The sequence below is a fragment of the Miniopterus natalensis genome, chromosome 4 (genome assembly GCF_054644295.1).
Source record: "Miniopterus natalensis isolate mMinNat1 chromosome 4, mMinNat1.hap1, whole genome shotgun sequence".
NCBI lineage: Eukaryota > Metazoa > Chordata > Mammalia > Chiroptera > Miniopteridae > Miniopterus > Miniopterus natalensis.
The window spans coordinates 6,993,512-7,016,571 of NC_142084.1; the positions used below are offsets into that span (position 1 = coordinate 6,993,512).

Consider the following 23,060-nt stretch of genomic DNA (forward strand, 5'->3'; position numbering starts at 1 on the left):
GGGTCCCCTTTCAAATGGGATGAGCTGAATATACCCTGTTGCTCTGAGAACCAGCACTGTCGGTCCTGAAAGTGAGAACGTGCGGGCGCTCAATAAGCATCGCAGGAAGCGCTGCTGTGGGATTAGGGATGCTGCCGGGAGCGGCGGTGGGAGGTGGGGCCCAGCGCCTGTAAGGGGCGGGTTGGGACTATTGAGTCGAGCCGGCTCCTCTCATTAAAAGGGACTTAAAGTAGAGTCCTGACTGTGAAGGAGAGGCCAGGCTGCCTGGGCCAAGGAGGGGGCTCCTGCTAACAAGCTGGTGTGGGGCCTCGCACAGAAAATCCACACAATTGACCCCCTTTGTTGCTTTTACATGGACTGCTGTCTGGGAGAGAAGGCCCTGGTGGGTTAGTCGGGGATACCCCATTCCAGGGAGCCCTAGAATGGGGGCCAGATGGTGAAATAAAGACTGGCTGAGGTCAGTGTGACACAGCTCTGCAGCACCCCATGGTGGTGGCTCTGTCACATGGGAAAGAAACATGCTGTTCCCTCTAGTTAAGTGCTATGCTTGCGGGTGTGGCTGCCTTGAATGTGCCCATGTAAATGCAAAATGCCAAGACCAGCACGGAGTGTTGAACAGGGCTCTCAATTAGCCCTCTCCCCATGACGTAAGCATTTTGTGGTCGGCATTCTGCACACTGCACACGGGGTAGAGTCAGGTGACCATAAATCCCAGATGGACTGACCACGAAAGACTCACTGAGCCCACTTCGGTCAAGCAGCTCAGTTTCATTTCCACATTTACGATGTTCTCAGCACCCTTCTGTTTTCTCAGGAGCAGGGAGCTTCACCTGCCTGGGGGTGACCTGGCCTCTGCACTTTACTCCCAGCTGCTTGGCCGTCAGAAAGAGTGCTCGTCGTGAGTGTCCAAGGAAAAGGTCAGATTCAACTGGATAGTTGTTATTGCAGGACTGTCTTCACGAGGAACATCTGAGGAAAATCATGCATAAATCGGTTTCTCCCCTTGAGACCAAACACTGTTTTGAAAAGTGTGGTAGAACCAGTGAGACAGAACCTGGAGAAGAAGCTGCAGGTCGAGGGTTCTCGAGGCCAGAAATGACACAACAGCGATGGAGGTTCTCAGAGTCCACACGTGCAGCGTCACAATTTTTGTTTTTTTTGAAGATCCCTGAAAGAGATTTGTTTATTGCATCAAAGAAAGACAGCTGACTTTTCAGAGTATCTATTATCAACACTAACACTGGCTCTTCCAGTCTCTGAACAATAATTCCTGCATCTGTTTTGCATGTGCGGAGTAGCTGTTCCCCTTCTTCAGTGATCTGATGCCAAGTCCTGAAAAGGGCCTGTGGTTCTGGTCTTGTTAGGTCGTATTGTGCCCAGGCATCCAATGTTTCCCTCTGCTTTCATTTCAGTGAAAAACTTATTGTCTGCATTGCTTATTCAAATTGTTCAACAATTCTAAACTTTTGGAAGGTCAGTCTTAGAAATTTTATGTACGATTCTGTTTTATGACAGGAACATACTGAGTAACGGCAGTCACAACATTGTTTATTGCCCAGATAGAAGGCTTCTCAAGACCTGGCATGACTATTAATCTTGCTCTGGGCAAACTTATGCATCCAAAAACTACCACCACCACCAGCAACAACACCACCACTACTACCACCACTACCACCAGCATCATCACCACCAACAACAATAATACTACCAACACCACTACCACCAACACCAATACCACCACTACCACCAGCAACACCAACACCACCAATGCTAATACCACTACTACCAACACCACTAACACCACCAACACCAACACCACCAACACCACTTCTGCCAACACTACCATCCCTACAACCAACAATACCATCACTAACAACAACATCACCCCCCACCACCCCCACTTACCACCACCAATACGACCACCACCATCACCACCACCACTATCACTACCACCACCACCATCACCAACACTACTAACACCAACATCACCATCACCACCAACACCACCATCACCACCACCAACAATAACAACAGAATACTAGCTAGGAGATTTGGAGTTTGCAAGATCATGAGCTAAAAATAAGCAAGGTATTCCAATAAGAAGATTTTGTAATGATTGAAAACAAGGGATTGAAAAAAATTCTCATTTTACTAAGCCCGCTGTAACCGAAACTGTAGAGGCATACATATGGCTTTTATTTTCGAACTTCAAAATCTCACTGTAAGCATGGAGATCTTAACTCTTTGTTGTTAAGGCCATTCCGGAGGACATCTGAAAAGACTTTTGGGAGGAACCTTTACAAATGGAGCTTACAAAACTCAGAATGTCAGGATCAAATTGTCTTGCCAGGTGGTCCTCCATAGATTTTCTCAACATGGTTTTTCGTCAACTGTCCAATATGGGCCGGACTAGTGAACCCTTAAACCATCACCTTATAAGCACACTCTGCCCCTAACCTTCTCCAGCCACTGTTTGGTTGACCTTTCCCACTGGTGGGACATCTGATGAAGGGAAACAGTCCCAGCTGGGGGCCTGTTCCAAAACCCTGTTCCCTGTGGCGTTCACCAGGTGTTGCAGTCTGTTCGGGCTGCTGTAATAAAGTACCACAGACTGGTTAGCTTATAAACAACAGAATTTTAGTTCCCACAGTTCTGGAGGCTGGACATCTAAGATCAGGGTCCAGAACAGTTGGGTTCTGGTGACGGCCCTCTTATGACTGATAGAACTTCTGCCTGCTTCTCCGTGTCCTCACGTGGGGCAAGGGCAGGCTAGCTCTCCGGGCCTCTTTTATAGGGGCACTTAGCCCATTTGTAAGGTCTCCACCCCGGTGTGTACGTGAGGTATTGACCCACGATGATGCTGGTGGCCTAGCGTGGAGGTTCTGGGTGTAGGAACGTGTGCACAGAGCGGTGGAGGCCCCTTGCTGGAGTACCATTGCTTCGGGCACTTTGAACGGGTCATTTTCCTCCCCTCAAGTTCTGGCCCCAGATTGGCTCATCTAAGTACGGTTTCATTTTCCAACTAGAGAATAGAAAAGTTATGTGGGATTTGATTTGGTATGGAAATATATTTACCTCCTAAACACTAGATTCATAGTGCATTAGGGATAAATTAAAATTAACTTTATTACAGCTACTGCTATATACTATCATATTTATGCCATGGTGACAGTGTAGTTTCTAAGGCTTTTCTGAAATGTGACTTTGGCTAACAACTACTGTTTGTGGAATCCCTACTGTGTGCCAGGTAATTTACATAATTTATTAATCTCCCCACACCTGTCAGAAATATAAGCCTTGGAATTAAGATATATGGACCCTGTGGCTCCAAAACCAGACAAACAATAAAAGGCCAAGTAAATTGCTTAAGGTAGTCTAGGAAGTAGGGGCTGTGACTCCAGGGCCCGTGTGTTTTCCACTACAATGCGTTGCCATTAATATTATTATTTTCTTTAAGAAGAGAGAATTATTTTATTATATTTGGGAACTGTCCTATCTCTTTACTTTAAAATCTTGCAAGGCCAAATAGGGCATCAGTTATCATAATAGCAAGTTTGGTATCTCGGACTCCAGGAAAAAAATGGATGTCTCTCCAAGGAAAGCATCCGCGGCCCTCCACTGACGGCACTGAATGCTATATTCATCTACAGAATCCAGCTTCTTCTAACCTCCTGGCGGAACATATCCCGAACCTAAATAAATCTACTTTTTAATGCATTTTCTACATTTATGACCCTAACTTGTGCTAATTAGATTATGGATGTCGAACTAAAGAATTTTCACATTCCAGTAAATTATGTTAAGTGGCGGCACCTACTGGCGATGGATGATATTGCAGCCTAATATCAGAAACAAATTCTTTTTTTTTTTAATTTGTTTTTACTTTTGAAAGTATTACAGAGGCCCCCCTTTTTTTATCTCACAGGAAGAAACTGTTCCATCAAGGCTTCAAACCACAGAAGGCATATTCCTGAAGAAGTGTGGCATGTCTGGAGAACAAGTAGTCACAGAGTACGCATTGGCACATCTTTCTGACATCTCAATTTTATTTAATACTTATATATGAAAACAAACATACATCTGCAAAATTGGCCTGATATTTTTAATCTATAATGGAAACCTCTCCAAAGCGTCTATGTTCCAAATACATTCATTTTATGTCTTGCCTTTAGAGGTTTATCAGTAGGAAGCTTTTGGGAACCCAGGGTCCAGCTCATCTCCTCGAGTGAAAAGAGACATGATGCCCCAGCTCTGGGTCTGGGCTCAGAGACAAGGGCAGGGAACACAGGGGTCCAGATGCTAGTTCTCCCTTCTTTCCCTCTGAATTCGCACGGGGCCCTCGTTTGTGTAATACATACCCCCGACCAAAAGTAGAAGGAATATTAATTTGGGGAATCACAACCATGTGGTCAGAGAAGGGAAATAAGTCAGACAGAGAAAGACAAATACCCTATGATTTCACTTATATGTGGAATCTAAAGAACAAAGTAAATGAACAAACAAAGTAGAAACAGGCTCATAGACGCAGAGAATAGGCTGGTGGTTGCCAGAGGGGAGGGGCTGGAGGCTGTGTGGGAAAGGCGCAGGGCCTGAGACGGACAGATGGGTGGTCACAGGACAGGCCCGGGGAGGTAAAGTGCAGCACAGGGAACACAGTCGGTGACGCTGTGATAAGTATGTGGGGCCAGTGCCACTGGAAACATCAGGGGGACACTGCGCAAAGTCCATGATTGTCCGACCACTATACTGCACACCTGAAACTAAAACAAAATATTGAATGTCAACCGTATTTGAAAGAAATTAAAAGCGAAACAAAAACAGAAAAGGGATTTGGGGAATGCGAGACGTTCCGTAGCCTTGGGCCCATAGAAAACTGGCCCATAGAAAGCTGGAAGGAGTCTCCCGTGTGGGAAACCCTGCGGGCTCTCAGCCGCCTGCGAGCGCGTCCAGCAGCAAACTCACTCGAGAGCCTGACCGCTGGAAGCTTTCAAATTCCATTCCGCTTGGGGGGTGCTTGGTCGGGACTGTGCCTCTACATGGATCATGTCAGACAACAACCCGATCACTGGTATCAGCTCTTATAACACAGTCCACATTCTGAAATGCGTCCGGTTCACATGACGGGCGTACTCAGGCGGAGGCCCCGGTTTTCAGCTGAGCTTTGGCAGAAGGCCGCAGACAGGTCTGTCGGTTGCTGCACTTCTAGCTGGTGAGCTCTCTGCATCTTTTCCGATATGTGCCTTTGCTTTTTCAGAAAGCAAGGGGGCTTGGGTGTAGCCCGACAATAGACAGACCACCTCAAAATCCCAAATGATGACTCACAGTGAAACCATGGCCTGAGGTTGGCAAACGTGAGAGCTGAAAACACGGCAGGATGCGTCAGCACAGCAAAGGAGCGAACCTGGCTAAAAACGGGCCAACGAGCTGCCATTCCCGTTTGCAGAACAACTCTGCGCTCCCCTAGCCGCGTGCAGAGCAAAGCAGACCAGAGCCAAGCGCTGGGGAAACAGCAAGCGCCAATGTGATGGGGCAAACCCAGTTTAAGTGAGACCCGTGAAATCTGAACCCTCCACGCCCTTATATTAAAAAAAAGCCATTTTAACTTGGTAAAAATGTTAAAATAATTAATTTATGTGCTAAGATTAACCTCTAATGTTTGATGGGAAAGATGGGTTTCTGTCATATTGTTAGAACTGTATCAAACTAGGAATAATATAAAAATAAAGGGTAGTTGTCCTTTGGGGGTAAATGGTTCCAGATTTTGCTGATTACCGAAATAATACATTTTTGTAAAAAAATAAATAAATAAATAAACTTACAAAATTTTGCTAGAACACTTGAGCATTGTAATATTTTGCTCAATTTAAATTGCCCAATTTTGACTGATTGATTCCTGTGATTTATATAAGAGGCTGATCCTTCTGGAGACAATGAAGGACCAAGGAAAATGTTGGAAGCCGAAGGCGAGTCCATCTCCCTGGCTTCAGTGCCTCCCCACGGCTGCTAATAATTTCCCTTGGACAATAGAAAGAACAGAAAGTGCCTCAGTGCCTTGTGCATCGCCCATCCCTGCACAACAGCACGTTTCCAGCAAGCAAAAGTGACTTCCAGTAAATGACACTGACAAAGCGGATCAAGGTGAGAGTTAGGATGCGTGCAGAATCGACCAGTTGTCCGGAAACGGACCGCTTCACAGAAATGGGCAGCCGCCAGAACTGTGCCTCAGTTTCTCACGGAGGCCGTGCTCCGTACCTGAGCCAGCATCTTGCTCCAGTGACCTGGAGTTTCCAGGGCTGGAGCTGAAGGGGCTGGGAAGTGACCACCCCGCTGACTTTTACAGACCCCACTGGCCGGCTCTGGCGCAAAGGAACCCTAGTCCCGGAGCTTTCTTTATTAACCCTTTCTTTATTAATCGAAATGCAAGTTGCCAGCTACAGCCAAGCAGCCCCTCAGAGGAAGGGAGGAAACCGCACGGGCCTTCCGTGGTTTAATTCCACCCAAACTTTCCTGGGGTCACTTCATTAAAATCTCTCCTGAAGGGGCTTTGTCAGACTTAGCAGAACACTCAAGTGAAGAATTGTATTTTTATTACACTGTTTTCCACGGTAAAGTCTATGAAAATGTGCTGCACGATAACCCGAGGTCCAGTTCTGCAGGACAGGCCGGCATAGCCTCCGACTTGGAGGCATCTCATTGTGTGGGGTCTGATTACACAGGTGCTTCTTAGAACCTCCTAGAAGGGCAGCGCCTCTCGCGGCTCTTTCGAGAGGCGGGGCAGGTATTTCCAGGACAGACAGTGTGAGTGGAGGGAGGGGAACGCAGGTGAAGGGAGATGCGGGCCTCGGCCAGGTGGCAGGTAAGCCCCGTTTTTGTTCTGGGCGCACCTCAGTTGGAAACTTAACCCACTGCTGGAAACTTAACCCATATTAATATTACAATGACCTTTTCACTAACCTGAGAGAATGGGGATTTAAATAAAAAAGCCAAAATGTTTCAGTGCATCTGACTTGTTAACTCTGTTATTTTCCTGATTCACTTACACTGAAGTGTTGCCCAAGGATGATTCGTCTCTTGAATACGTAGTAGCAAAACCAAAGCTTTAGGGAATTCATATAAGAGGACAATTCTTTCTCAAGACTTGTGTTCGAGTAGCTGAAGACTGAGGCCGAAAGTACTTCCGAAGGCTCTTCACCTTCCTTTACCCAAGTATGTCCAGGCAGCGAGAAAAAAAAAAAGTTTGCATTGAATTAAGCAGTATGATCTCTGGGTGTTGACACTAGTCTCAGCACCGGGTCTGGACTGTTCCCTGTGACTGCGGCTTCGGCTGGTGGCCCCAGATCTTTAGGTGCTCCTAGTAGCCCCACTACCCGTGGGTCTCACACGGCTCGGGAAGAGGGCCTCGGGGTGGTCCCAGCGGGATCCTTATTAGTGGATGAACTCAAGACTCTAAAATCTATTTAGTCTGCAGACATCTGCTTTGCCACTGTATCATTTAATGGCAATAAAACTTGGATACATTTGTTTTTCATTTTAATTGGTTTGAGAAGTCAGGGTTATGCTTTTCATTAATAACCACTTGGATCCATAGGAGAGAAAAACACAGATTTAACTGCAAATCCCAAGGTCTCTGAGCCACTTCTGGGAGTACACGTGAGCAGAGCCAAGTCGTCACCATCACGCTCGGACCTCACTTCCATAACGGGGTCCATCTGGACACGAAGTGGCTCCCAGGGTCTCACCATCTCAAGGAACGATCCGTGTAAGGAATAGTTTCGAGCTGATGTTTCACTCCGGTTGAAGCACTCACGTCGTTTAAGGAACACACACGCCTCCTCAGCCATGCCTGCAGCGTCTCTGAGGCCAAGGGCGAGGCCCAGCGCGTCTAGTTAAACCAGCTAAAGCCCCTATAAAAATCATTTGTAATCAAGATTACAAATTTACAACTGCAGACGCTTTCCCCCAGGGAATCTACATTAAGTCACTATACAATATCACGGCATCCGGCGGGGAGTGGCTGAATCGGGGCGTCACCCCGCAAGTCCCAGGGAGCTGAGGGGGCTCACGGTGCCAGTGCCTGCGGAGGACACCGGCAGCGTGTTGGCCGCATAGCCCGGGCCCCGCAGGCTCCATCAGGACCTCAGCTGTCACAGCCTTTTCCTCTGTCCGTGCCGGAGGGAGCATCCCACTGAGGTGGGGCAGGTGACCCGCAGCCGGGGCAGACGCAGGCCCCGGGGAGCGGAGAGGCGAGGGCGCCGCCCGGCTCTCCCTGCGCCCACGTGGCCCTCGGCTCCTGCCCACGGCCGCCGGTCGGCTCTCTTTTTGGAGGGGAAACCTATGAAAAACAGCAAGAAAATGTTTCAGGTTTAAAATAAACACTTCGCCTCTTTTCTTCCGGCTTAGGGTTAACGTTAACCTCCGGGCTGGTAGAATACAAATAGTTTGTTCATGAGCTGCCCACAGGCGCGCAGGGCGAGGCCGGCTGGCAGGGGCTGGCAGCCGCTGTCTTCAGCACGGACAGGCGCTCTCGGCGCCGCGGGGCAGGCGGGGCCCAGCCTCGATGGCGCTACAGGGCCGGCGTTGGGCGGCTCCCGCACCTGCTATGACGCCAACCCGCGGGTGTTGCCGTCAGGGTCCGCTCTAACCCGCAGGAAGATAGCTTCCCAGGCAGGTAAGCTACTTTTAGAATCTCGCCCTGGGCACGTGGTCACTGAAGCCACAGAAGAGACCTCAGTGTGACCATCGCCTGCACTGAAGGACTGGGCATCGCGAAGCCCGGATGAAAAGCCTGGTCTATTCTAGCAGGACCAAGATAAGCAGCACCAAGGGGACCACGGGAAGGCACACTCAAAGCGGTCCACTCGATGATGCAGGCCTGCGTCTGGTGTTTCAGAAACGTGCTAAACAGACATCTCAGTGACAGGAACATAGTGAAGTTACTTCTCCTGGCTTAAAATACCTGCTTCCGAGAACTGTGGCCATCGCACTGGTGAGACGGCTCTTACGCTGAGAACGTAAACTCGGACCCAGGAGCATAATCCGCTGACCCAAGCACCTGGCGTTTAGGTTGAATCCACCAAGGACACCTGCTCCTGGGTATCTTAAAACGCTCAGAAAAATGAGTGCTCTTGTGGAACAGGTACAGAGGCAGGGTCACTGTCCCCATGCTTTACAGAGAGAGACTGTGCCTAGGGGTCATCCCTGCAGGATGGACATCTGGACACAGGCAAAGGCAGGGCCTTGGTTCCTCGAAGGGGAGGCAGAGCCTCCCCTTGCAGGAGGGGGGACGCTTCTGCCGTGAGATGGGCTCCGGTTGCCACCACAGGCAAGAGAAAGGCCCGGGGAACTGCGGGGCCGGGCGGTGCGAGGAGGAGCGGGGTTCGTCTTACTGGTGGGTGGAAACCCACTCGCTCCCTGTGTGCCGACTGTTCATTCCCGGCATCGGCTCCACACTGCGCTGTGCGTCTGCAAGAGCGCGGGGTGAGGCGCGTGATGCTGGCGAGACCTACACAGGGCCTAGAGATCTTGGGGCAGAGGTGACGTCTTGACGCGGCTGAGGAGCAGCTGAATCTGAGCTCAGCTGGAACTAAGGGGCAGGAGGACAGTCGGCAGGGCAGGGGCAAAGGACGGAGGTCCCCCTGCCGCCCTCCACATGCCACAGGCCCCCTGGAGTTGAACGCTCAGGCAGGAACAGAAGGGAAACCTGGGCGAGAAGACTCCCAGCTGGGATGCCGCAGGTAACCCACGCCCCTTCCCTCCCAACAAGGCTTTCATTCTGCAAAGAGGCCGACCACAAGTTTATTTACCTGTGGAACCGGGGCTCGTCTAGACTTTTGTGGGCATTTTTCTCATGAAACTAGTCTGGACAAGCCACATGTAGGATGCATGTGTGTATCTACATATATATATATATATATATGTAGTTGTTAATTAGGATGTTTAGCATTTGCTTTAGTATTTAAGTAGAATGCATACTCTTTGCTTATAAAATCCATCTTTGAGTAGGAACATATGCACCACCTATATTTTCATATATTCGTGTACATTTAAAATAAACGTTTACACTTATTTAACGTTCCCTTAGCAAAGTCACTGAGTTTACTGATAATGTTACTGGTAAGTTTACTGATAATGTTATGACATTATAACATTATAAGGTGAAGAGGCTTTTTCCCTGCATTTTTTTTTTTCTCTAAAAGTCTAGAAATAGGCATAAAATTATCTGTCGCTAAACTTTCGCTCAATCTCTTATAATAGCTACTGGTAAGACTATTATCTAAATTTTTGTTCAATCTTCTATAATAACTACTGGTAAGATGATTAGGAAAGTAATCATGTATTTTTAAAAAGAAAAATATTCTTAATATTTTATCCAGCTTGTACCGAAAATCATAGTAATTATGGTCTCTAAGCTTTTTGTTTCTTACATCTTTTAAGTAGCTTTTCCTATTTATAGTGGTTCCTTGTCTGGCTTCCTATTGCCGGGAACTAAAAAAAAAATCAACGAATGCAACTATTTTAACAACATAAAAGTATGTGCAATGTTTCGATATGGATTCAGTCATAAACAGACACAAGCTGCATAATAAAGACCTGACTTTCAGGACTATTAGAATTTATTTGGAAAAAATGCATATAAACTAGGACACTGTATAGCACGGACTGAAGAGAGTCCATACAGCTCGGTGGTCGCAATGTGGGCTCAGAGCCAGACGGCCGGGCTTGTCTGTGTCCCAGCCGGTGACTAGCTGTGTGGACTAGTTACCTTATCTCTGTTTCCACATTTATCAAACAGAGCCGTAGCGACACTCATTTCCTAGGGTTACTACAAGTCTTTGATGAGCTAATAAGTATAAAGTCGTTTCTGGCGTGTAGTTAGTATTACGGGTTGAACTGTGGCTCCCTACAAGATATGCTTACGTCCCAACCCCTGGTAACCGTGACTGTGACCTTATTTGGAAATAGGGACGTTTTCGACATGATCGGGGAAATAAGAGGTTATTCCGGGTTAGCCTCCTTCGATAGAACTGGTGTCCTGAGAGGACGAGTGAATGTGGACACAGACGGAGGGCAGCCGGCCCTGGGAGAGGCCGGCTGGGGTGGGAGTTCTGGGGCCACAAGCCGGGACACCTGCGGCTGCTGGAGGCTGGAGGGAGCCTCCCTCAGGCTCCGGAGAGGGCAGGGCCCCCCGCACCTTCACTTTGGACTTCTGGCCTCTAGAGCTGCTATTTGAGCAAACCCCCCGTTTGTGGCCCTTTGCGTAGCGGTCCAGGGAAATGAATTCAGCCAGTGTTTAGTGAACTAGTTATTATCCATCAGCAAAGGCCAATTAGAATATGCGCTTTGATCTCTTATAATGTGGAGAAATAACTGCGCCGGCTCGCGGCACAACCCCACATGCCTCGGTATCTAAGAGCAGAGCGAGGGCTCGTTGGACAAAGCCCGGCTCTGCCCCTGTGAGAAAGCGGGGAGCGCGGGGGGGGGGGGGGGGGGCCTGGCGAGGGCGCCGGAGCCGCGCCTTCCTGCCGTCGCAAAGGAGGGAGCGCTCGGCGGGCTCCCGAGGCTACGGTGACGCGGCCGCAGCTGTTCGAGAAGCCTGGAAGCCATTCACATTCCATCCTGATAGCACCTGAAACAAGACTAAAATGTTCTTTGTAAATCACGTGTTTCTAAACAGAAACTGTAACCTGCTAACAGCTGTGGGCTTCCATGTATAAAAATGCCGTTATTTAACGCTATGCCGAGACAAAGCCAAGTCAGTCCTATGAAAGCCTGTGTTTGAAACTTTAATTTCTGAAAGAAGAGTTGATTGTCAGCGTGCCCCCAACACACTCTAAAATAGCCTCAGACAGCGCCTGAGAGTAAAGGGGAAATGACCCAGTCCCTGCCCCGCTTCCAGAGGACCCGCCTTCAGCCACCCTCCCCTCGCGGTGCCAGGCCCCCGTCCTCCAGAGTAAGATCCTGGTGCTCACAGCAGCCCCCCAAACCCTCTGCCCAGGTGACCTCGGGCCTGCCTCCAGGCCCCCTGCCGTCCTCTCCCGCAGGCCGGGCCACGCGGTGCGGTTTGTGGGGCGGTGAGGGGTGCATGGATCGAGTTGGGGTATAGCAGCGGGGCTGCCCTCAAACCCCCGGTCAGATGCCTCCCGGAGCGAGGGGGGCACGGCCCAGTCAGCTGGCACCGCCGCGTGGGGCCCAGAGCGGGCAGGACCGCGTTCTAGACCCCCGCCGGCCTCCCTGCTCTGTTTCTCAGCTGGAGACGAGACTCCACCGTGACACTTTCCAAGCTGATTCGTAACCTTTAACTGTCCGCACACGTGGCAAGCAGCCCCCTGCTCCCGGAGCGTTGGAGGAGGGTCTTGCGATGTCTTAGAAATTGAATCACCTTTTCCCCCTCTGCACCTTTTAAAATCCCAAGGCTGCTTACTGCTTTACAAACGCTTACTGTAGAGATGCCAGGGACAGCGTTTCAGGTTAAATTGTCATAAAGAGGGGTGATTACAAGGGGGAGACACTAGGATTAAAACGGAACGTGTTTCACGTATCGGGGTCAGAAGGCAAATTTGTCAGCCGTCAAAGGAAATTAATAAAACCTGAGAACCAGGACAACCTACAAAGCACACACACTAATTAATGTTACTTTAAATATTCACATTCTGATCGGATCATTTTCATTTAAATATAAGTAAAGTATTTTAAGTTCTTATATTAATAAAACTTAGAGTTTTAAAAAATAATTTTTTCTTATAGATTATCAGAGACAGAGTCTAATTATTCCCACTAATTTTTCCTTCTGTTGCTTGAATTTTGTTCTTTGTACCCCAAAATACAGGGTATCTTGACTAGTAGTATATTCTCCAATAATGGGGTATAAATATATTAGTCATATAATAAAAAAATGAGTACTGTTTGAACAACAATATCTGTATAATGAAAGACTTCTATACGCATATTTGCTTAACAGTCAACACCACAGAATTATTTCTAAGAATCTGAGCCTTTGGGTCGGACCTACACACCAAAAGGAGCTTCCCAATTAAATGAACCATAGAAAAACAAAAATCACGAATCACTACTGAAGTTAAATAATGGTACGTGAGACATACGTGACGAGGGTGGTATCCGGGCGTCTGACAGCTCTTAGGACCTGGCCTGAGCTTGGAAATGGCATCAGCGTTGGAAGCTAGAGGGGGAGCCATGGGAGCCCCAAACTGGTAGGTTTTTGAGTAAGGAGTTTCAGTGGTGTCCCCGAGCCAGCCAGCCTTGTCCCTGCTGCAGTCGGCTCACAGTCAGGGACAGAGCCGTGTTGGGACGAAAAGGACAGGTTTCCCAAAGTGACAAAGCCCCCCCCCCCCCCCGGGCGGCTTCCAGCGGCCACCCTGGCCCAGGTTAGTTATGACGCATTTATCATGCACTTGAGTGTACTCAGCGCTGGGCCTGTCGCTGGGATGTCTCCGTGTTGGAGGAGCAGCGGGGATCACATGTGGTACATGCTCATAGGAAGGAGAGCGTTGAGGGCTGGGCACTAGTCACATAACTATCCAAGTATAAGCCCCTGCCCTCATTTTTATGTCTATCCTTTTAGAAAAACGTAATACAGTAACAGGGGTAAGTTTCCAAGGGCTCTAGAGGGGTGATCTGAGGCACAGGCTTTGGAGTCCCCGACATCTGGAATTAATCCCAGGGCTAAATCTTACTAATGGGATTTAGGCACGCCGCTTAAACTCCCCAAGCCTCAATCCCTGCCTTTTTAAATGGTATAATTTTTAAAAACCTACTTTACAGCATTGCTGTGAAGATTAAGAAAATGTTTTAAAAATGCTTAGGTTAGGACATAATAGAGGTTTATTTTTCATTTTCATTTTACATCCGCAGCCACTCATACAGTATGTTTATACTTCTCAAAACATTATATTTCTTCCCAAGTAGACAAAAATCAGTAGGTCTCCTGTGCTAACTATAAAATCCTATTTTCCCCTATTTTATTTAGTTTCTGATGATCGTCTCCATTCATTTCTATTTTATATAATTATTAGCTTCTGTAACACCAGCCCGGGAAGAGTCTAATAGTGATATAGAGAGAGCCTTACGATAGCACTGCATTCTCTTCTGAGTAATTGCAGCTAGTGATTAAACTTTAATTCAGGAAGAAAATATCTTTACTATTCACTCCAGATCAACATAAAATAAAATTTATAGTTTTGGGGGTGACAACTCAGCTATTAAACTGCACTGGATTTCAAAAGCCCAGACAATATGCAGCGGTCATTATGGTTAACAGGTTACCTTTCTAATAAAAGCTCTGTTATGGCTGCCACCTAAGAACATCATTAAAGCCAACGGCTATATGTGTAGAAAAAGCAAAAGACAAAGGACACCTGACACTTAATTACAGAGTTTTCCCTTTTCCTTTCTTCTCTGTGATGCCACTATCAGCCGAGGCCTTGCCACACCCAGCGCTGCTGTGCCCAGCTGCCCAGCTGTGTCCTGCACAGGCCCAGGAGGCCCCATTCCCACAGGCCACCCTGCACAGCCAGCCAGCCCTTGGGCGTGAGGTTCACAACTTGCCCGACTGCACGGGGCGTCCCTGGCTCCCTGCGTCCGCTCCGCAGTGGACCCCTTGTCCCGAAAACTAGAGTCCTGTGATCTCAGGCCTGAACTAAATGAGGCAAGGTTTCAAGTGTGGCCTGAAGCTGGAGTACACTTCAGCCTTTCTAGATAGATTCACATCTCTAGAAATTAACGGCTCAGGGTCCCCGGGTGTGTCCTAGGAGACTTTAACTGTGGACATTGCTGACTTTTGACCGTGTGTGAGGAGAGAAGTGGGATCGCGATTCTAGCTCAGTCTCTACAGGCCGGGGGATGCGGCCCACTGCTGGGTGGCCTCAGGAGACCCGAGAAACACGCAGCAGAGGGAGAGTAGGTTCCGGAAGGGGGAAGAATGCGGAACCATAGAAAAATAAGATGAAAGGGTCCTTTTAGGTGTGAGCACTTGCTGGGAACTTTTTAGTTTTTCCAGCAGGCTTGGAGGTGGGCGTTGTGGGCACGCCTGGCCTGGCCTGGGGCCCGACACCCAGTCATTAGGGAACGAGTTCTGAGCCTCGGTTTCCTCTGTCTGTGTGCCAGTGACGTTGGAAACAGCTGTGGAGCGAGGTCAGCCTGGAGGGGTGGGTGTGCATCTGGCCTCTGGAGTGGATCACAGAGCCTGTTGCTGCGGTGATCCAGCTCTGCTTCCAGCTTCAGCCCAGATGGGACGCTGACTCCGCCCCTGGGATAGGAAGGGCAGCCAGAGCCGAGACCCGAGCGTTTCCACGTCAGAACCTTTGCCTTTTCTCTGGGAGATGGACGTACGCCCAGGTATGTCGAAGCAGAGGTATGTACACCAGGTCGTATGAATGAACGTACGCCGAGTTAACATCCCCAAAGATCCTGTTAAGATGTAAACATGAAAGGACGCTCAATCCAGCTGTGGTCTTACCACGCGCCTTGCGCTGCACATCTGGCGGAAGCTGGTCGGGAGCACGCCCCTGGCAGCCTGGCTGCGAGGAGCAACAAGCATGATTATAGCAGCGAGGACTTCAAACACACGGCGGGGCACAGGCACAGCGTGACGAGGCCGGGCGGCCGTCACTGCGCGGGCTACGCCGCGTCGCGTCTGGCCCAGCCGGCCCGCAGTCCCGCTCGTCTCCGCTGCCCCCCAGCACCGCGACCATCTCCCGGCCCCCTCCGCGGTCCGCTCTGTGGCAGGCCAGGACTCGTTGCTTTGGGGCTGTGGCATACTTTCTTTTTTGAACCAGATGTGTTTGGGATATCTGCAGAAGTATAAACACTTCTGTAAAACTTGCTAGAGCCCGTAAATAAAACAAAGCCGGTTACTATCAACAAACACTCTTTTAAACCCTCACACAGGAGCCAAGGGAAGACCAGGGGGGAAAGTGACAAGTTCGGTGTTTTCTGGTGGATCCAGGCAGAAATCTGAGCGTGACGTGGGGACCCGGCGCACAGAGGCTCAGGTGGGGAAGCGGGACAAGCCCGCCCCCTGCCCTGCTCCCGCGGAGCCCGGCAGCTAGGCTCCGGGGGCCGGAGAGGAGAGGCTGGCCTGGAGTTTTCTCCAGGGGTCTCGCCAGGTTCCCGCCGGCTCGGGACAGCTAGACACTGAGCATCGGCACACGCCAAACAACCCGCACGGCACGAAGCAGAGGCGGTCAGCCCGGACGGCAAGGTTCAGCCCCAAGGCCGTTACCTTTGCACTCAGACACTCGGAACAGAGCAGCCTCGCTCTCCCTGCCCGCGAGGCTGCCATCTCTCCCGCCCGCGAGGCTGCCATCTCTCCCGCCCGCGAGGCTGCCATCTCTCTGCGCCTCTCCCTGCCCATGAGCTGCCATCTCTCTGCGCCTCTCCCTGCCCGCGAGGCTGCCATCTCTCTGCCCCTCTCCCTGCCCATGAGCTGCCATCTCTCTGCCCCTCTCCCTGCCCATGAGCTGCCATCTCTCTGCCCCTCTCCCTGCCCATGAGCTGCCATCTCTCTGCGCCTCTCCCTACCCGCGAGGCTGCCATCTCTCTGCCCCTCTCCCTGCCCATGAGCTGCCATCTCTCTGCGCCTCTCCCTGCCCGCGAGGCTGCCATCTCTCTGCGCCTCTCCCTGCCCATGAGCTGCCATCTCTCTGCGCCTCTCCCTGCCCATGAGCTGCCATCTCTCTGCGCCTCTCCCTGCCCATGAGCTGCCATCTCTCTGCCCCTCTCCCTGCCCATGAGCTGCCATCTCTCTGCCCCTCTCCCTGCCCATGAGCTGCCATCTCTCTGCCCCTCTCCCTGCCCATGAGCTGCCATCTCTCTGCGCCCCTCCCTGCCCATGAGCTGCCATCTCTGCCCCTCTCCCTGCCCATGAGCTGCCATCTCTGCCCCTCTCCCTGCCCATGAGCTGCCATCTCTCTGCGCCTCTCCCTGCCCATGAGCTGCCATCTCTCTGCCCCTCTCCCTGCCCATGAGCTGCCATCTCTCTGCGCCTCTCCCTGCCCATGAGCTGCCATCTCTCTGCGCCCCTCCCTGCCCATGAGCTGCCATCTCTCTGCCCCTCTCCCTGCCCGTGAGCTGCCATCTCTCTGCGCCCCTCCCTGCCCATGAGCTGCCATCTCTCTGCGCCTCTCCCTGCCCATGAGCTGCCATCTCTCTGCGCCACACGCTCACCCCGCCTCCGCCTGCTCCCCACGGCACAGAGCACGCACACCTTCCCCTCCCTATTCGGTCGCCTCTCGGGTATAACTCGGGGAGACTTGCTCTAACAGTGAGCCACTGGGGAGCACTGGCAGGGCCGCCCGACCCCTGGAGTAGCCTGGAGGCTGGATTCCCCGAGGAGACGCCAGGAATCTGCGTTTGGTGCAGCCTGACCCGCTCCTCCCCCCAGACACCTCGGCTCCTGGCTCCCTTGGTGCACAGAAACTGAAAGAGGAAATGAGATCACCTCTGGTTTTTATCTCCTAGTTTATTTTCAGATGTCTCAAGTAACACATCGGGTGAGTGACTCGAGCCTCAGCTCCAAATTCCAGCAGTTTCAAAAAAAAAAGGCGAATATACTGCAATTTTACAAACACGGTTGCATGTGCTTCAGTTCAGTCTTAGAATAAGTGTGAAGTATTATTTTAAAATTAATTCTGGGAGTCTTTGTCTATTCTACAGTTACATTGAGATTTGTTTACTTAAATACCACTTGAGAAGGTAGCCATTGTACACGGCTTGGAATGTTTTTCAAGCACGGCCCTTAACTGTGAGGTAATTTTACACGCTCTGGCTGCCTTACCTCTTCTAATTCGTAGGCAAAGACTGATCAGCTACTACGGCAGGCGAATCGCTGCCTTCTTTCCATGAATGAAAACGGGAAGGAAGCCGTCACATTACTTCTAGATAAACCTGGATGACTCGCTGGTTTGATAGTTAGCCTATCCCAAGACTATGTTTCCAATTCCCCAACCTGGCGGCGCTAACTTCTAAGTAAACGTCGACCTCTTTATAGTTTCCACAACATTAATTTACTTCTACATTCCGTAAAAACATATTTAAGGGATCACAGCTGCATTTGGAGATTCTCAGGAATGTTTCTGTAAAGACCAAGAAGTAAGCAAACACATAAAGAAAAGGAAAGAGCCGGGGGAGGCGAGCAGCCGGGAGCAGCAGCTCTGCAGCAACAAGACCAGCTTCGGGGCAGGGCGCCGCTCCAGGCTCATTAAGCCCCAGCGTCCCGGTGCCACCCACAGCCACCGGCCCTCCCTCGGGAAAAGGGCTTGTGTCACTTTCAAATACGGAAGGATGGGCCCAGGAGGGCCGTGCTCTCTGTGGGTGCTCTGCTGGGAAATCCACTTAAAATCTCTGATTCTTTGCAAAATTAGAAGCGCAGTTAAGAAAAGCAAAGGGCCAGGGGAGTAGTCCGACAGAATGCAAAACACAGGAAAATGCATATTTTTCCTTCCTGTGTGAAGACTGTGCAGGCAGAATGGAGGGCCGCGGGCAGGGCGGGCGGGGCGCTGCTGCTGAGAAGGGGAAGGGGGCTTGGGGCTGACTGGCTCAGGCGGACTGTCCGAGTCAGTTCCACTCAGAATAACTGCCCCGCTGTCCATCCCATCCGCCTGGGCGGACACAGTGGGCCACTGTTTCTTGGATCCTTTAGGGATATCCTTTCAGTTGGAAAATGTCAAAAACTGTTTAGCCCAGATGCAGTTCAACATGAGTTTACAACGGAAAAAGGCATCCCTCAGACTGACTTTTTGTCTTCTTGGTAGAGTGAGGTACGTCATTAAAAGTGACCCATATGAAAGGTTGTGAGTTTGTTCAGGGGATTATAGCTCCTTTTGATGCCTTGCAGTTAACATTCATATCTCTGCGTCCGGTGAACACAACACCACAAACTTAAGGACAGTGTATGTGGACCTCGTCACTGCGGATTAGGGGCTGCCACAGTGTAGGGAGGCTCTTTCTGAGCCACCTTCCGGACAGACATGATTTTACCAGAATAGGATATTAAGGAAGCACTTGCTGGTTGGAGTGAGGTTCTTACTTACCGGGGGCTTCTGCAGATCCTGCGCGGCCCTGGGGCCTGCAAGCACGCAGGCTTCCCGCGGGTGGAAGCCCAAGCCACAGCAGCAGGCTGGCAGACACACCTGAGGAGACAAGGCGACAAGGCTGTCGGTCACTAGGAGTGGGTGCCGCTGGGGATCGCACTCGCATTTGCCTTATACAACTGCATGGTTTGGTTTCAGTCGTTTATTTTTTAAATTGATTTTAGAGAGGGAGGAAAGGAGAGAGAGAGAGGAAAGGAGAGAGAGGAAAGGAGAGGGAGAGAGAGAGAGAGAGGAAAGGAGAGAGAGAGAGGAAAGGAGAGAGAGAGAGGAAAGGAGAGAGAGAGAGGAAAGGAGAGAGAGAGAGAGAGAGGAAAGGAGAGAGAGAGAGAGGAAAGGAGAGAGAGAGAGAGGAAAGGAGAGAGAGAGAGAGAGAGAGGAAAGGAGAGAGAGAGAGAGGAAAGGAGAGAGAGAGAGAGGAAAGGAGAGAGAGAGAGAGGAGGAAGGAGAGAGAGAGAGGAAAGGAGAGAGAGAGAGGAAAGGAGAGAGAGAGAGAGAGGAAAGGAGAGAGAGAGAGAGGAAAGGAGAGAGAGAGAGAGGAAAGGAGAGAGAGAGAGAGGAAAGGAGAGAGAGAGAGGAAAGGAGAGAGAGAGAGAGGAAAGGAGAGAGAGAGAGAGAGGAAAGGAGAGAGAGAGAGAGAGAGGAAAGGAGAGAGAGAGAGAGGAAAGAGAGAGAGAGAGAGAGAGAGAGAGAGAGGAAAGGAGAGAGAGAGAGAGGAAAGGAGAGAGAGAGAGAGAGAGGAAAGGAGAGAGAGAGAGAGGAAAGGAGAGAGAGAGAGAGAGAGAGGAAAGGAGAGAGAGAGAGAGAGAGGAAAGGAGAGAGAGAGAGAGGAAAGGAGAGAGAGAGAGAGAGGAAAGGAGAGAGAGAGAGAGAGAGGAAAGGAGAGAGAGAGAGAGGAAAGGAGAGAGAGAGAGAGAGAAGCATCTCTGTGAGAGAGGAACATCCATCTGTTGCCTCGGCTGCCTCCCGTATGTGCCCCAGCCGGGGATCAAGCCCGCAGCCTGGGAGTGTGCCCTGACCAGGGATCGAACCGTCGCCCCTCCGGTGCACAGGATGATGCTCCACCCACCTGAGCCACGCTGGCCAGGGCTGGTTTCAGCCTTAAGCCTTAGCCTAACTCTGGCACAATCCTATCTCAAAATAGTAGTCATGTCAATGTGGACCCTGGACAGATACGGATGAGCTCACTGGCCAAATTTACCGAAGGTGAAACTATAGTTGTTTTTCTCATTTTACAAAAATCAGAAAGACTCGAAAGGTATATAAGAGTTAACTCCGCTGAGTTGTCTTCACAGAAGGCCCTCGCCGTTGAACTAGTGTTTTCTTACCTTGCAAGCTGACACCCTTACAGCGTAACTGACGTCAGAGAGGAGATAGCACGTGCCTACCAGGGCTCCTACAGAACCCGGGGGTGGGGACAGAGTGTGTCAGTGCCCAGGAAGACACTGTTTCTCAGAAGGGGCAAACGTCCTTGTGGAGTTTTCCACTGTGAACTGCGTGAGCAGCTGCAGGGAAAACCAAGGAGAGGGACTCCCCAGGGGCCTGCGGGTCTGCACAGACCCCCCCGTGCGCACACCGAGGCTTGCCTGCCCGCCGTGGGTCTGCAAAGTGTTTTCCGTGAGTGCTGGGGTGGGAGCCCCTGAGCGCTATCTCTCCACGGCCGTTTCAGCCGACAGTGAAAAGCATGGTCGTTCCGGGCCGCCTGTAGCTGAGCTTGGCTATGTCTTTCACTGGGGCTTTGAGGACCTGCTGTCCTTGGGAATAAATGTGCGAGTGAAACGCGGACAAGAGGCTTGGGGAACTTAGGTAAGGGTCCACGTACCTGCTTCAATTGCTTTTCTAGTCTTTCTTTCTCCATCTGACAAGCTTTTATCTGTGGACCAAACAAAGGCATTTGTTTAGCAAGAAGAGTCCAGGTGGTTTCTTCTAAAGCTACTCTTGACCAGTTCTCAGAACTGCTCAGAAACTGGGGGCTGAACACTGACAGAAGTAACGCCAAGGGAACAGGCGAGTTTGGAATTTTCCAGACATGCATTGGCTCTGTCTTGAAAACCCCAAATGAAGTTTGGAGAGATGGGTAGTTTTAAACTGTTACTCCAGTTTGTTTGGGGCCATTATAATTCTCAGCTTTAGGCTGATATATTTAGATATAGGTATGGATATCGAAACAGCCTCTATTACTTATTGAATGAAACTGAAATTAGCTATCATTCGGAGGCCGCCACAGTGTCACATTCCACAAACGTCCCACAACAGTTTACTATTGATTGAAAAGCACTGCATGATTTTAAAAATCAAATATTTTATAGCTTGTTTTCTTTCCTTAAGCAGAAATTGTGTTAGCTACATTTTCCTCATTGCCATCAATATTTACGCATCACAGTGACTTCTGGAGTCTACTTTAATATAGTCTATTACACTTACTTTCAGTGTGGGGACATTCAGTGCATTTGTTCCAATAAGCTGGCTGATGCTATCTGGCTTCCTCGAGAGGCTCCAGTTACATTTAACCTGGGAACCCACTGAAGAAAATTCTGTTTCACTAGATACATACATACATTTAGCGATATGTATGTTTTTGGAAGATGGGAATATTCTAACACAGGCCTTCAAAGAAAGTGACAAGAATTTAGAAACAACTTCACTGTGCTGAGAGTTTCAGATGTGAGTTGAAGTGCTAGGTAGGGCAGCCCCCGTTCTACCAAAATAAATACTATGAGAAAAGATCAAAAGAATCTAACTTCATAAAAGACTTTAGAGTCCAGTAGCTTGGGTAACTCCTTACTATACTTAAGTTAAAAGAAATCTCCGGGTGTTTTCAATTCTTTACAAGAGTGTCTGAGAATAGTTCCATCCCCGGTGCTAACCTCTCAAAAAAAAATTAAATTAAAAAAAAATCCAGTGGCAACTAACAAAAGCCAAAGAGTCTTGATTTTTTTTTCTTAAGTGGGGGAATAAAAGTGCAATACACACAAAATACAATACAATACACACGTGCTGGCTGAGGTGGTTTTGCCTTGACTGGTACCTTAGACTTCAGCTTGTTCAGCTGGGATTGAGACAGCTGATGAATTTGCCACAGTTCTTCTTTCTCTTGATTCAGCCTTTCTCGGTCTGATCGCTCCCTTTTAAAGTCTTCTTCGTATATTTGCACCTAGGAAACAGTAATTGCTGTTACTGTTGGCTTCCCCTCCTCACAGGGCACTTGCATGACTTCAGAGCAGGTGTCCCCGGGCCCGTGCGGTCCTACCCTTTCCTGACCGTTTCTCCATGGTGGGCTGGGTGGATCCCGCCACATGGGGCTATAATTGTATTTTTCGCTCTGTTTAGAATGCCAGGCCTCAGCTTTTTCCTTCTTGAGCATGACTCATGAACTCAGGAGGAAAGTAATAACTTGGATATTTTGAAAGAGAGTGTCCTCATACATTATTTTGGTGCATTTTTATTACTGTGAGGGTTTTTACTGCTCTTCCAGTGGTGTCGCTGTTTCGGAGAAAGCCACCCATCCCCAGCACACGGTTCAGAGGTGTGAAGACAGAGGGAGCCCTAAACGGTTTGCTGACAACACGTGTTAAGTGAAGCCACTAAATGGCAACATGCTGTTTGCAAACATAAATGATAAATTGGACACAAAATGGAAAAGAAAGGCTCATGTGCGTGGAAAAGCAAAGCAGGACCGTTTGAAGGTTTCACAGCCTTTGGTTGCCCCAGGAATTTTGGAGGAAAATTCTAAAAACAGAAACATGGTAATATTTCAGTGGACTACCTCTCCTGAAATGCTCCAAATATTACAGAAAGGTAAGCAAATCAAAAGAAAAACATTTAATTATTGTTGTTTTTAATTGGCACGGCCTTGACTGATGGCTGGACAACTAGTATGTGGAGCTGTGGAAATAATAAACGAAGCTTCGGGAATGAAGTAAAGGAATTCCTCCAGGACCATGATCTAAATTACAA

General features: G+C 49.6%; 1 protein-coding gene across 1 annotated transcript in view; it reads right to left on the bottom strand.

Moving 5' to 3' along the window:
• Window positions 1-387: 387 nt before the first annotated feature.
• Window positions 388-23,060, bottom strand: part of TNIP3 (TNFAIP3 interacting protein 3) — a 35,327-nt gene continuing 12,654 nt past the window's right edge. The window contains exons 7-12 of the mRNA XM_087815873.1: window positions 22,132-22,257; window positions 20,926-20,976; window positions 19,047-19,145; window positions 15,473-15,533; window positions 1,631-1,848; window positions 388-417 (exon numbers count right to left, since the gene is read on the bottom strand). Of these exons, the coding sequence (XP_087671999.1) occupies window positions 388-417; window positions 1,631-1,848; window positions 15,473-15,533; window positions 19,047-19,145; window positions 20,926-20,976; window positions 22,132-22,257 (585 nt within the window). The remainder of the gene's footprint in view (window positions 418-1,630; window positions 1,849-15,472; window positions 15,534-19,046; window positions 19,146-20,925; window positions 20,977-22,131; window positions 22,258-23,060) is intronic.